The sequence below is a fragment of the Kogia breviceps genome, chromosome 19 (genome assembly GCF_026419965.1).
Source record: "Kogia breviceps isolate mKogBre1 chromosome 19, mKogBre1 haplotype 1, whole genome shotgun sequence".
NCBI lineage: Eukaryota > Metazoa > Chordata > Mammalia > Artiodactyla > Physeteridae > Kogia > Kogia breviceps.
In genome coordinates this window covers 4676279-4690286 of record NC_081328.1, presented here as the reverse complement: position 1 = coordinate 4690286, position 14008 = coordinate 4676279, and the positions used below count along the sequence as shown (strand labels likewise).

Genomic DNA, 14008 nt, shown 5'->3' with positions numbered 1-14008 from the left:
CCAGGCCCCTCCTCTGTGAGAGCCAGGCCCCTCTCCCTGACGGATTGTCCAGGGCCTTGCAGCCTGTTCTCTCCTTTTGCTGGGCTCCTGCTGGAAGCAGGAGGTTAGCAGCAGGGGACCGCAGGAGGCCTGTTCTTATCTTGGGATCTTTTCCTGAGTTCTAAGTAAGCAAATGTTTATACACACAGCTGACCCGAATTAGCTGGAGCCGCGGGGACAGAAATAGGAACAGCCCCTAACTAAACTCCGCGGCAAGAACATGAATTCCCCTGTGAGAAGCGATTCATCTTCCTCTAGGCGGAATGAGTTAGATGTGGGGTTGACTGAATTGACAACCGTATTTTAATTTGAGATCACATTGACTTATTATTATTTTTTTTTAATTTAGAAATCCAAATTCCTTTTCTATCCTAAATGTCAGCGTCCCTTAAATACAAAATTTTGCCATTCGATACTCCCGGGGCTGGCAGCAAAGGAGGTCCTTTTTTCCAAAAAGTCAACTGGGGTAGGGGGGGGTGCATTATGGCCTTCGCTGGCCCTCAGGGGAGGTGGCTAAAACCCACATTCTCTGGAATCACAGAAAAGGCACGTGTCGATCACAGGGCCCGTGGCAGGCCGAGTGGTGCCCCACGTAACAGCCCTTAAGCCCTGGAAAGAAGAGCGTGGGGTAAAACGCCGTATGTGGATTGTTTACCTTCCTTCCCAAGTCCTGGCTAAATGGGCGTAGCCTCTCCCAGCCTGTGGCAGAGGGTCCCAGAAGACCTTTGTGCTCCTGGCCTTGGAGACCTGGACTGTACAGTCATTTCACAGGGGAATAGTTGACACCAAGAAGTGATGATTTATAGCTCTGCAAGCTAAGATACAGGAAAGGCAGTGTTTCATAGAAGAATTAATAAGTTCCGCAAATGAGAATTGAAAAGCCTCAGGGATAAGAGAACCAGATGAATTGCCCCCTGAATCCTAAGCCCAATTAAGACCATTGAGTTTGGAATGTAAGAGCGATCTCAAGATAGATTCATGCTGTTCCCTTAGGGTTGCTTCCTAAGGCAAAGGCTGTGTCGCTCTTTTTAACCACTTAACAAGGCCGCACTGAGATCAATTCCTTTTCTGGATTACGGACGAGATTAAGCCACACCAATAAATAATACCTACTTAGGTGCCCACCAGACTGTCGGACAGGGGTGCAGACCTATGGGTTCAGGTTGTACAGACTCACCAGGGCCCACTGGACCTCAAGCAGATTCGCAGCATCTGGTTGCCTGGGGAAGTGGGAGATGGTTTCAAAACTCCATCAACATACATTGCAACTGTGATCGAGTGCAAAGAACGGCAAGCCTCCTGACTCAGGATGAGGGCCAGACCCGAATCAGAGAAAATGCACGAGCAACGCGGCAGGCCTGCACAGTTTTTCCAGGTGATTCCTCAGAGCCACTGAGTGAGGAGACGGGGCGGGGAGAGAGGCCATAGAAAAGGACAGGGTTGGCAGAGAGGCTCATTTTAAGAGCGAAAAGCAGCAAAGAGAAACTGGGGCTGTTAGATCAATGGGAAATACGATAGTCAAGCAACAGTTGCTTCTTTTTTTCCTGTAAGAAAAGGAAGCCTCTTAGTCTCTGGTCAGATTGCGGAGAATAATGCTTGTCCGTTCTCCTTGGCACAAGGCAGCCGGCTGGGACTATTCTGTGCGTTCCTTTGGTCAACGTTGCAGATGTCGGGGTGAGACAGGAAGACTTAGAGAGGCCTTGGTAGCTTCCCAAGCAGCATCCTCAGTAGAGGATAAGGTGGTCGATCAGTTGCCAGGACCACCGTGGAGTCTGCCTGCTGTCCAGCAAGCCCATCTGAGAGCTGGGCTCAAATTTGGCATAGCCTTCAGGCTGAATGAGGCGCGCGCGTGCACACACACACACACACACACACACACACACACACACTCACACACACACACACACACACACAGAGAGCCCCAAGTGCCCATCTGGCTAGAAATCCAGTTTTTTTATGCCAGCCAAAGTTTGGAAGAATATTTTCTTGCCCGCAGCTTGAGGGTTGACATCTGTGGGAGTAAATATTAGAAATCTGGACCACGTGATTCGCCCACGTGCCCAGACCTACTATCCAGAAGAATATTCGATGCGGTTCTCGAACCTCTGACCCGCCCCATCACTTCTGATGAAAGGTGATCCTTTATGGCTTCTGCTTCCAGTTGTTCCAGGGCATCAGGAAAACCAGTAAAAAGGTAGACTTTTTGCTGAACGATGTTCTACTGCTTTGCAAAGTCCAAAGTTCAGTGCATCGTCCTGAGGAGTTGCTGGGAGCTGGGAGGAGGAGGAGGAGGAGGGGTCTTGGAAAGAAGGGAGGCTGGCGTTCGGTCCAGGTTGTTGCCGGCTGCTGTGAGCTGTGAGGGACCAGTGCCCTGTCTACTGGCTGTTAGTGTTTTGAGCATCACACCCTGAAAGAAGTTAGGTTGTCAGAAGACCTAGGCTCCTAGCCCTCCCTGTGTGACCCTGGGCGAGGCGGTCCCGTTCCGTGGGCCCCCGTTTCCCCATTTCGCTCAGGCTTGGAGCTGTATTTCACCATCTCCAAGGTCCCTTCCAGCCCTCAGAGTCTGATTCTGTGCTTCTCCCTCACCGCCATTTGGTTGCATGTTCCTGCCCCACCAGCCAACTCCCTGACCCAAAGGACAAGTCCCCTTCTGCAGCGTGGGACAAGGTTCCTCCACAGACCGCAGTCTCCACCCAGACTTGCGCGCTCAAGGGCACTCAAAGCGAAGTCAAAGAGGGCGGTAGTCACCCCAGTCTCCCCTAAAGCTAGAGCATTGCCTGGTCTCCTCCCCCGGGCCTGTCCCTCCTCAGGATCTTGGAATGCCCTGTCTCTGCCACTTCTCCTCCTGTCGCGTATTCTGTCTCTGCTGCACCTCTTGTTTGAGGCTGACGTCCGCCTTCCTCTGGATTCTCCGGCTGCAGGGAAGCTGGTGACCTCCAGGCCTTTCCTCTTCCATTGCTTGTGGCCCGATGAAGGCCGTCACGTCTCCACCACATCTCCACTGTGCACCGCTCAGCAAGCACACGGGCCAGCACCGCGCCACCGCTCCCGGCCCCAAGCCCCCCCCTCTGCTCACGTCTGTGTCTTTCTGTTTCAGCCCTGAAAAGCCCACCTGAATTCCATGAGCAAAGAAAACGTTTGGATAGTGGCAAGGTAACTGTTTGCAAACTTCCCACCTTCCTGAACTCAGACTCCAGGCTCTGGATCTCTGCATGCTAAGCTTGGGGGAAAGCGGGTAGAATTTCTCCTGCCAACTCAACCGATTTGCTGGTCCCCTCCCCGCCCACCATGTGGAATCTTCCTCCCAGAAACTGAAAACTGTGCAAATGGGCTCAACAGTATTGCCTTTGAAGCTGCCGTCTTTGAGCCTTCAGAAAACGCCCCCCATCTTTCTGGTGTCGGGGGGGGTGTCCCTGCAAGGATGCGGCGGGGGTCAGAGAGACATGAAACAGGGAGGTGAGGTGTGTCGGCAGACTGCCCTCTCTTTCACGACAGGCTTTTCTCAGCAACAGTAATATTATTTTAAATCCAATTCAGTGGTAGGGTAGGGCCTGCAGATACAGAGCTTATTCACAGCTATTTAAAGGCAAAAGGAATTCTGTTTATTTCTCTTTCTTTTAGCATTTGGGGGGGGGGGCGGACATCGGTGTATATTCTGTACCTTCAGAGCAAATCTCTGCAACTTGAATGTATCGATACAAAAAGTGCTACTGAGCAAAGCGTCAGCAGTGTATGTAGAAGGAAAGGCCATTAGGTATCTTTCTCCTGGGATGTCTTAGCCTGGCACCTGGTGAGGGAGGGGCCAGAAGGAGCAGAGCTCTGGGACTCTTCAGAGTCGCTCGTGAGAGGCTGGGGTTCCTGCTGCCTGGAGAAGAATCGTCTTTCATCAGAACTGGAGTGATTCCCAGACTCCTCTCGGGGGCCAATTAAGAGATTCAATATAGTGGGATAAAAGCCCAGGACTAGAAATCAGAGCCCTGAGGTCCAGCTGCGGCCCTGCCCCAGCCAGCGCCGTCCCTACAGACAACTCCATCAGCAAGAAAGCCATGAGACTCAGTAAACAACTCATCTCTGAGTGTCCTCGCAGCTTACAGAGGGTCTCAGTCTGCAGGATTTACATTTTCACGTCTTGAGAGAGAGCTCAAGGGCAAAACAGGAGGAGGGCCCGCGTTGCCATGTTATCCTGGATGGATTGAGGTTACATTTCATCTTTGACTCTAGTTAATTTGTGACTCTTTTAAGCAAAAAAAAAGAGTGTAGTATCATCTGCAGTATCATCACAGTTTTATTAATATTTTATAATTAGGTACCTGCCTGGCCTTTCAGTTTGGAGCGCTGAGGTGGACCCAAGCTTTTGACCCCTTTATCTTATTTTTCCATCCTAAAATGATTAGAGGTTTTTGTGAGCCCTCCTTCATCAAGACATAGGAGAACAGAGATATTTGCATGTTGCATTTGTCAAACAAAAAACAAACAAAAAGAGACTTTTTCCCTTTGAGTGAAAAGGGGTCTCTTTTAAAGTTAAAACTAGGTGACTCAACTGTATGAGGCTGATAGCAGAATTCATTCTGTGTTTGTGTCTGACAGGCTGAAGACACCCTGAAGCACAAGGTCAGAAACAGGTCCGGCCGCGCAGACGTGGTGAAAATGCACATACTCCAAGGTATGGTTGCCCAAAGTCATAAACCGGAGCCCGTCAGTGGGAATGGAGGGTGGGCCATTTTCCAGGGTTCTTTGTCTCTGCACAACTGCTAACTCCCCTTAGAAAGGGCCCCCTGCCATTCCAAAGTGGTGGCTTCGAGCTCTCATCTAGTCATTTGAGGCCATGTAGACGGTCAAATTGGGAAGCCATATAGTGGCCAAGAAGTACCAGACTTGGCATTCATTCTGAGCTGTGCCGCCTCCCAATTTTCTCTGAGTACATAGGGAGTATCCAACGTATATCAACTTCCTTTAAAATGTCCATCCTCGGGCTTCCCTGGTGGCGCAGCGGTTGAGAGTCCGCCTGCCGATGCAGGGGACACGGGTTCGTGCCCCGGTCCCGGAGGATCCCACATGCCGCGGAGCGGCTGGGCCCGTGAGCCATGGCCGCTGCGCCTGCGCGTCCGGAGCCTGTGCTCCGCAGCGGGAGAGGCCACAACAGTGAGAGGCCCGCGTACCGGAAAAAAAAAAAAAAAAAAAGTCCATCCTTCGTACCAGTAATAAATGTCTAGTATTGTATCAAAAAAATAATAATCAGACATACAAATATTTATGTACAATGATGTTTATCATGTAATTACTTTAAATAGTGACACACTGAAATCAATGGAACGTCAAAAAATAGTAGAGAGACTGAATAAATTATGCACCGTCTGTGTGATTGAATTACTTGCAGCTACGACAAATGAGGCTTTATTTATTTATTTTTTTTTTTTTTTTTTTGCGGTACGCGGGCCTCTCACTGTTGCGGCCTCTCCGGTTGCGGAGCACAGGCTCCGGACGCGCAGGCTCAGCGGCCACGGCTCACGGGCCCAGCCGCTCCGCGGCACGTGGGATCCTCCCGGACCGGGACACGAACCCGCGTCCCCTGCGTCGGCAGGCGGATTCTCAACCACTGCGCCACCAGGGAAGCCCACAAATGAGGCTTTAAAAGAGTCATGTTTTAATGAGAAAAGGCTTACAAAATGATGTTTAGTGAGGAGACCAGAAAACAAAACTACATTTACAGTCGAAATCAGGGAGGCAAAAAGATATACATAAATTGTATTTACAGTCAGCTTCTATGATGAAACACTACAGACGTACCAATAAATACTGTATAAGTAGTTAAGAAAGATGCCCAGTTATTAAAAACAGCTGACCCTAAGTGGGGAGTTTCCCGATGCTTTCACTTCTTTTGCGTAACGTTTTAGCGTTTTCCACACTTGCAACAATACGTACGTATGATATTATAATCAAGAAAGCATTCTCTGTTGTGTCAGTCCGGTCTTGAATGAAAGTATCAGGCTGTGAACCACAGAAACCCCAAGTTTAGCCTCTGTTGGTTCCCCTGAAACCCACCTTTCCCCCTCCCACAGAAATTGGAAATTGGCCCCCTGGAGTACCAAGGCTCTGCTAGATACAAAACGACCCTTGCCCTCCAAGGGTTCATGGTCTGATTTTGGAAAGAGCGATATAAGATTAGGGACCAACGCTTGTTAACTGCTGGGGGTAGTCGAAGCAGAAGGAAGCTGTAAGAACAGGAGTCCGGAAGACTTCGTTAGGGTGGGGAGACAAAGTAAGCAAAGGTGCAAAGGTGAACTCAGGAAGACGGGGGGCGGGGGGCAGAAGGGAAAGGACCAGGCTCGCTGGAGTGGTCGTTTAGGCGTCAGCCGTCTCGGGTCATGTAGGGGGTGGATTCGGTTTGTGGCGAGCCTGCGAAACCGGACTGAGAGACGGATGGAGAGGCCCATCTTGGAGGGGATTCAAGAAAGGAGTGTTGGGCTTCCCTGGTGGCGCAGTGGTTGAGAGTCCGCCTGCCAATGCAGGGGACACGGGTTCGTGCCCCGGTCCGGGAGGATCCCACGTGCCGTGGAGCGGCTGAGCCCGTGATCCATGGCCGCTGAGCCTGCGCGTCCAGAGCCTGTGCTCCGCAACGGGAGAGGCCACAACAGTGAGAGGCCCGCGTACCACAAAAAAAAAAAAAAAAAAAAAAAAAAAAAAAAAAAAAAAAAAGAAAGGAGTGTTTTCTGAGGATGAATCCTGTATGGCTGTGCAGGTTGGGCCAGAAAGATCCCTGAGGCAGGGGGTGTAGCAGAAGCCCTTGCACTGGCCTGACGGGTAGTTGGGAGAGGATTTGGGCTTAGAAACTTCCATTTTGGGGTCTGGAATACTGATGTTTTCTCCATCCCGCATCAAGTGCTTTGCAGATGTAGCTTCTACGCAAGTCTGACCTGTTGAAACCAAGAGACATCCCTAGGCCTCCCCTGTGTGGAGATTTCTAGAGCAGAGGCCAGACACTAAGCCTGAGTTAGTAGATGGATATTAATAGAACAATAGGACCGGGACGTCTGTAAAGGTCTCAACTTCCAAATTTGCAGAGTTGAGTGGAAAGCTCCAAACTCTCGTTGGACCCTAACTTCCAGTCCTGCGTTATAGCACCCGCAAGATTGTCTGTGGCTCACAAGATTCTCTTCCATGTTCTTGCACAGAAATAAGTCAGGGCCTCACCCAAAGAGGAATAGAGGGGTGATTTAGGGCTTGTCGGTGACCTTTCCTACCCTCCCAAAGATGAGAAACTGCCTGTTGGATCAATTCAATTGTTTAAAAATCCCTGTTTAATTAAATAACTATTCTCCCCCCAAATTGTTTTTCTTTTACAACTGGACCTGGGCATTTGAATCAGTTAGTATCACAACCTCAACAAGTCTAAAACTCTTGAGAAGTCACTCTACTACAATTAATTTTAATAATAGATAATATTTACTGCCAGCTCAGCCTGGGCCGGGCAATATGTAGACAGGATTTGCATGCAAATGCTACACTTTAGTGTCAGCAAGCAATACAGGCCCCGCGGACTACTTACTTACAGAATCGCCCAATTGCACATTTTTCCCCCCCAAAATCCTCACAAAGCAAGTTTCTCTAACTCTTCTGTGTTTCTCTATTTGCCTTTATTTGGAAGTGTCTAGTCTTCACTGCTAATCCAATGTGAAATGAGGATGATTGCATTGAAAAATTATTAGGATGGATGGTGGAGTACAATGTGTCAGGGTGTTTGGGTTCCAAAAGCAAAAAAAAATAAAAAAATAAAACCCCACAAAAATGACATCAAATTCTAGAGCCGACCCTTTTGATTTTCACCCCTTAGGCTCCACTGCAGAGAGATCCGTTCCAACTGCTCAGATGAAGCTGAAAAGAGCCCGACTTGCAGATGACCTCAATGAAAAAATCGCTCTCCGGCCGGGGCCCCTGGAGCTGGTGGAGAAGAACATACTCCCTGTGGATTCTGCTGTGAAAGAGGCCATAAAAGGTAGGTAGCACAAGTGAATGGCACGCTTTCCTCCGTGCTGAGGTCTGAGGGCAGCCATGGCTCTGAAATGCTGGAGCCCTGGGGGTGAAGACCTCTCACCAGACACATGCCAATCCATGGGTCTCTGTTCCAGAGCGTTCCCCATAACCAGAGGTCCAGGGAGTGAGGAAGAAACTGAAACCCGCTCAGCCTCCAAAGTCAGGTTAACATAGACCAGTCTGGTTCCGGTCAAGCAGGTTGGGGTGCTGACTTGACTTTAAACCTGAGAACATCTTCCCTGCAAGGTCCCATCACTTTAGAATTATGGCACTGTCCACCCTTCCTCTTCGAAAGGGGCGCAGACTGGCGGAGTGGAAAGTGCGCTGGACCTGGATGGGAACACCTGGACGCTAAGCCCAGTTCAGGTGCTGTGGCTTGGGGCGTCCCCAGGTCCCTTCACTTCTCCAAGATGAATACCCAGGCAGCCCAACTCGTCGGCTCTTGGGAGTGAGGTTCAGTCCTTTAAGCACGTGAAGACTCTTTGACAACACACATGCGTGTGCCACAGGGTTGAAGTACAGATGCTTAAGGAGGAGACACAAGCGTTAATTCTCTCATTGGCTGTGTGACACCATTTTGTAGACCTCTGGAACAGTGGAGGCCATGTTGATCCAAACAGCCGGAGGGTCCTGAGTTCATTCACAGAGGTGTTGAGGTGGAATCTGGGAAAACCACGGTAGAAGGAAGAAAGGGAATCCTGGCATTCCCATGGGCAAATTTCACTCTTCCAATGAAGCCTACAAAAGCTCTGAGAATTACTGATACGTGATAAGCAATGCCCATTTAAATGTTGTGATACGTTGTCCAATATTGTGCATAAAGATGTTTTATTAAATGCTAAGTTCGTTGTTAAACTTATCCACATTCTAAAATCTTGCACCCAACCAGTCAGAGGCCACATGAATTTTGTATTTGGAACCTGTAAATATGGAAGAATCAGCTCTAGGGGAGAGAGTATCCTCATCACTGCCCATTAAATATCCCACCGTGGTTTTCTCTCTTCTTTACTCTCTGCGTCCACACTAAATATCCTGTGCCTTTGAACTTGGACTAGGCCCGTCAACAGTGCACCGTCCCCGTCTTTACTTTGATGAGATCTAGGACAGAAAAGATCTCTATCGTGTATCTCTTATCATTTATTAAAACATTATATTTATTCCATGCATGCAAATTTATCTTTGATTGTTATATGACAGGCAAAATATCTCATTTTAAATTGGCCTTCTTTGGTTTATAGAGAGATGATCTTTTCCCGTGTGATTTTGTGTCATTGGCAATTCGTGGTTATTCCTTTTTTCTACTGGGCATTTTCTTCCCTCGCTATAAAAGCTATTTATATATATTAAAAAAAAAAAAAAAAAGCTAATCCACCATCTGTCACAGGTATTACACATCCTTTTACCAGCATGTCCTTTGCCTTTTATTGTTGGCTTTGTTTGTTTGTTTGTTCGTTTCTGTCCTTTGCCTTTTGATTTTGTGTGTAGTATATTTTACCTATAGCAGTTTTTAATTTTTGTATAGTGCAATCTCTTACTCTTTTACTTTGTGGTTTCTGAATTTGTTATTGCTTATCGAAAACACTTCCTACCTCAAAAATAGAGTTATTCACCTATACTGTCTTCTAACATGTATATACTTCATTTTTATATTTCAGTCTTTACTCCATATTAAATTATTTCAGTGCATGGTTTAAGAGACAGGCCTAATTTTCTTTTTTCCACAATTTTAGTGGTGTATTTTATAATTTGTCTTAATATCTGTCCTCACAAGTTTCTTTGCATTGGTCTGATTTTTCTAACGTTTCTTGGCTACTCTCACAAGTACATGGTGGGTGCAATTTAGAATCAGTTGATTATATTCCAACTTCAATCCTATTAGAATTTTGTTTGGGATTGCAGTGAATTTATAGGTTAGTTTATGGTGAATTCATAGGTTTAAAATATATTAATTCTTCTGAGGCAGAAAGATAGTGTCTCTTTTCACCTCTACAAGTCTTCTTTTATTTCCCTTGGTAAGGTTTTCTAAAATAAATTCACATCAGTTATTACTTACATATTGGAAACCTCTTAATTTTGCACATTTATTTTGTAACTAGGCATCTTTGAAGATTTTCTTAATTGTTCCCATAGTATCTCATTTTATCTTTAATTGTTTGCGTTGGGCAGTCACATCATCTACAAGTAATGAACATGTGCCTCCTTTCTGGTTTTTCTTTCTGCCTTGGAGCACTGGCTGGCTGTGGAAAAGCAACATCTTGGAATTATTAATAAATTACGCAATTAACATCATTTTAAAAGCTACATGCGGTATATTCATAATGTAAATTCAATATAATTTTATGTATTTTATTTATAAATTAAATATTTGTATTTGTAAATGATATATGTTATAATAGTATAATATACTATACAAATCTAATTATATATATTTTATCATATATAAAATATTTATATCATGTAGATATATATCTTACATATAAAATTATATGTATGAATTATATAAAGCACATATAATTTATATTATTTTGCATTATGCAATATTTCATTATATAATTAAAAAATTATTGATATATTACATAATGGACAATTATTATTATTGGTACATTGCCCGTGCTTCAAAAGCAATATTATATAATGTTATATATTTGTTATGTTGATGATAACATTTTTTTTTTTTTTTAAATTTTTGGCTGCGTTGGGTCTTCGTTGCTGCGCGCAGGCTTTTCTCTGGTTGCGGCGAGCGGGGGCTACTCTTCCTTGTGGTGTGCAGGCTTCTCATTGCGGTGGCTTCTCTTGTTGTGGAGCACGGGCTCTAGGCGCGCAGACTTCAGTAGTTGTGGCTCGCGGGCTTAGTTGCTCCGCGGCATGTGGGATCTTCCCGGACCAGGGCTCGAACCCGTGTCCCCTGCATCGGCAGGCGGATTCTTAACCACTGCGCAACGAGGGAAGCCCAATGATAACATCTGTTGATTCAGTCTTCAGTGGGAATTCCTCTGGTCATTCCCCTCTAAATATGACACTGACTTGTGCTAGAGGTAGATATTCTAAGGAAGTGTTTCTCTATTCTGTTCCACTAAGAATAGCTTGCAAGATGGATGCTGAGTTTTTTAAACGCTTTCAACACGCATGAAAAGATGCTCATATGGGTTTCTTTCTTTGATCTAGCAATGTGGTGTTGCAGTCTTTCCTGATCATCCTTGCGTTTCTGGGAATAAATCCTACTTGGATTTTTTTCCCTAGAAGTTGCTAGTATTTTACTTGAGACTTTACACCTCTTTTGTTGTTAGTTGGGATAACAGAGGCTGCTAAACAAACCACAAAATTTCAGCTGCTTAACAATAGGCGTTTATTTCTTGCTCATAAACAGTGACGAGAGGGTTTTCCTCGATAGCAAACCCTTCAGGCACACAAGCTCCTTTGGTCTTGCCGCTCCACCGTCCCCCAGAGCCAGGGTGGCAAACTTTTTCTTAAAGAATAAGCTGAGGTCTCTAAGCTGTCACAGCTACTCAGCTCAGCTGCTGTAGTGGGAAAGGAGCCATAAGCAATATGTAAACAAATGGCCATGGCTGTGTTCCAATAAAACTTTATTTACAAAAACAGCAGGCTCACAGGCCCTAATTTTGCCAACCTGTGTCCTACAGTCTCATCATCCTCTGGATCTAGCCAGTGAAGAGGAAAGGAAAGATGAAAAGGTCCACCCACACATTTAAAAAGCCTCAACCTGGAAATGAACACATCATTTCCACTCACATCCCATTGTGAAAACAGTACACGTGGCTGGCAGGGGTGGTGTTCCCTGGCTGAACAGCGATTTCACAGCAATATCTCTGTACTTCGGAAGGGGGAACATCAAATCTGATGAACAGCTTTTAGTTAAGAGTCTGAACAAGAGTCGTGCTGTGGGTACAAAAAAAAAGAGCATCTGAGAGGTAACTGACGTTGCATCATTAGATGACCAGTAGAATATGTCAATGTGAACGAAAGGAAGAGTCAGAGATGACGTCGAGGTTTCCCTCTTGGTCAGCTGAGTAAATGACAGCCATGTATCAAGATTGGGACCATGAGTGGAGGAGCAGATTTGGGGAGAGGTGATGAATTCCCGTTTCAACTGTCGCAGCTGGTAGGTCTACAGGAACTCCAGGGTCAGGGATTCAATAAGCGGTGGGTTCTATCAAAGCAGACTTCAGAAGAAAGTATTGGTCTAGAGCTGTAGACTTGGGAGACTTCAGTGTGTATGGTAATTTAAACTGATGGACTCGATAAGATTGCCCTTTCATTTATTTAGTTCTTCATTTAATATTTATGGAGCATCTTCTATGTGTCAGACACTAGACAAACCTACAAAAATTTCTGCTCTAACAGAGCTTATATTATATAGTGCAGGAGGCACAGACAATACACAAAACCCATGAATCATTATATATTCTAATAAAAGGTGATAGATGGCTGTAAAAATAGAAGTTGTGCAGGGTACAGAGACTCAGGAGTGCCCAGTAGACAGGGTATGAAGGGGGAGCTGGGGGTGTGAAGGATGTCTAAGAAGCGAAGAGGGCTAGGAGGCTCTCATGTAGGAATATGTAAGACGGAGGCAGGGAACTGTGAAGAATAAAGAGAAGGCATAGCTAGCGAAAGAGGTGGAGGAGACAGGTTGACCTCATCCAAGGAACGTCCACGCCTCAGCCTCTCTAGCGGTAATCTTGCAATGTGCGCGGATTTCTGTGGGCAAGGCCGTGGCACCCTATGAGGTGTCATAGCAGCAGGGCGAGTTGCTCAGCGACCAGGTGTAGAGACGGTGCTCTGGGTAGCCCTTCCGGTGGTGGTGATGCTGCTGACCCCTCACCTATCTGTCACTTCTTGGGGTCACATCAGCCACCCTCAGTGCAGTGGTGACTCAGGTCTGTGGTTTTCTGTGTATCCTCCTCCTGGCATCTGTGCATTTTTCCTCCGCTGTGCCTGCGCCTTTCCAGATGTGTTGACACTCTCTACCTCCCTCTACAGCTGTGCGTCTGTGTTTCTGCCAAGCCCTGAGCGAAATACTCACTGTCCTCCTCCCTCCCGGTTTTATTCAAGACCAGCTCTTCTCCATCCCAAACCTCTCGGTGCAGGGAGGGAAGGATACTGTAGACAGGGAACCAGCCCCTACCCTGGGATGTTTCTTCTCCTTCCCAGATGTCCCCCCTCTTGCACTCAGCTGAATGACTGTAGCAAATCGTTCCCCCCAAAAAATTTTCCTCTCCTTTTTGGGGTGCCAGCTAGCCATCCGTCTCCCAGCCTGCAAGTTTATTTTCTGAGTCAGGCAGGATTTTACAGATTCCAGGGGGAGGAAACCTAGGCTTGTGTGACCAGAGTGACGCGATGTGGAGGAAGAGGGGGCCTTGTGATTTTACTGACACAAAAGGAGGCTTGGGGGCGCCTCGTGGCTACATCTCAGAACATACACCTGTTGCCCTGTTTCTCCTTCTTAGAAAACCTCTAACAGCTACCCTCTCTCAGGCCAGAACTCCAAATACAACAAGTATAACATTATGTGGGAGTGATGACTTAGGAGAACAGAAACTATACACGGGGGTTGAGCCTGGCTTTGTTCTGCTTTTACACGTGGTCGTGGTCACTTAGCATCCTTCAGTTTTGAGAGCCTTACTCCAAGCTTGTTAATCTTCTCTCTGGTCATCTGGGTGTCTTCTTCACTTGCCAGGAGCATCCCTTAGGTACCACGGAAGCTGGCTTCTGCTTGGGTAAAAGAGACCCGCAGCTGTCTTTCCTCACTCTTCAAACAGTGGCGGGGTCCCGGCATCCTGCTCTAGTTGACAAGCTCCTCCCCCTGAAGTGTCCTCATCTTTTCCTTGAACTGAGCCAGCCTTCCCACCTGAATGCCTGAGTCTGCTTTTCAGCTCTTTTTTTTTTTTTTAATTGAACGTGTGATTCAGAGTATACAGCG

The 14008-nt window shown here is 46.7% G+C and overlaps 1 protein-coding gene across 9 annotated transcripts in view; it reads left to right on the top strand.

Moving 5' to 3' along the window:
* The window catches only part of MYOCD (myocardin), a 93927-nt gene that overhangs the window by 42265 nt on the left and 37654 nt on the right, over positions 1 to 14008 (top strand). For 8 of the 9 annotated variants that reach the window (XM_067021506.1, XM_059048514.2, XM_059048513.2 and 5 more), the window contains 3 exons: positions 3137 to 3192; positions 4627 to 4702; positions 7871 to 8032. In XM_067021506.1, the coding sequence (XP_066877607.1) occupies positions 3137 to 3192; positions 4627 to 4702; positions 7871 to 8032 (294 nt within the window). Of the gene's footprint in view, positions 1 to 2156; positions 2234 to 3136; positions 3193 to 4626; positions 4703 to 7870; positions 8033 to 14008 lie in introns of those variants that run through there. The other variant, XM_067021504.1, reaches the window with a different exon arrangement.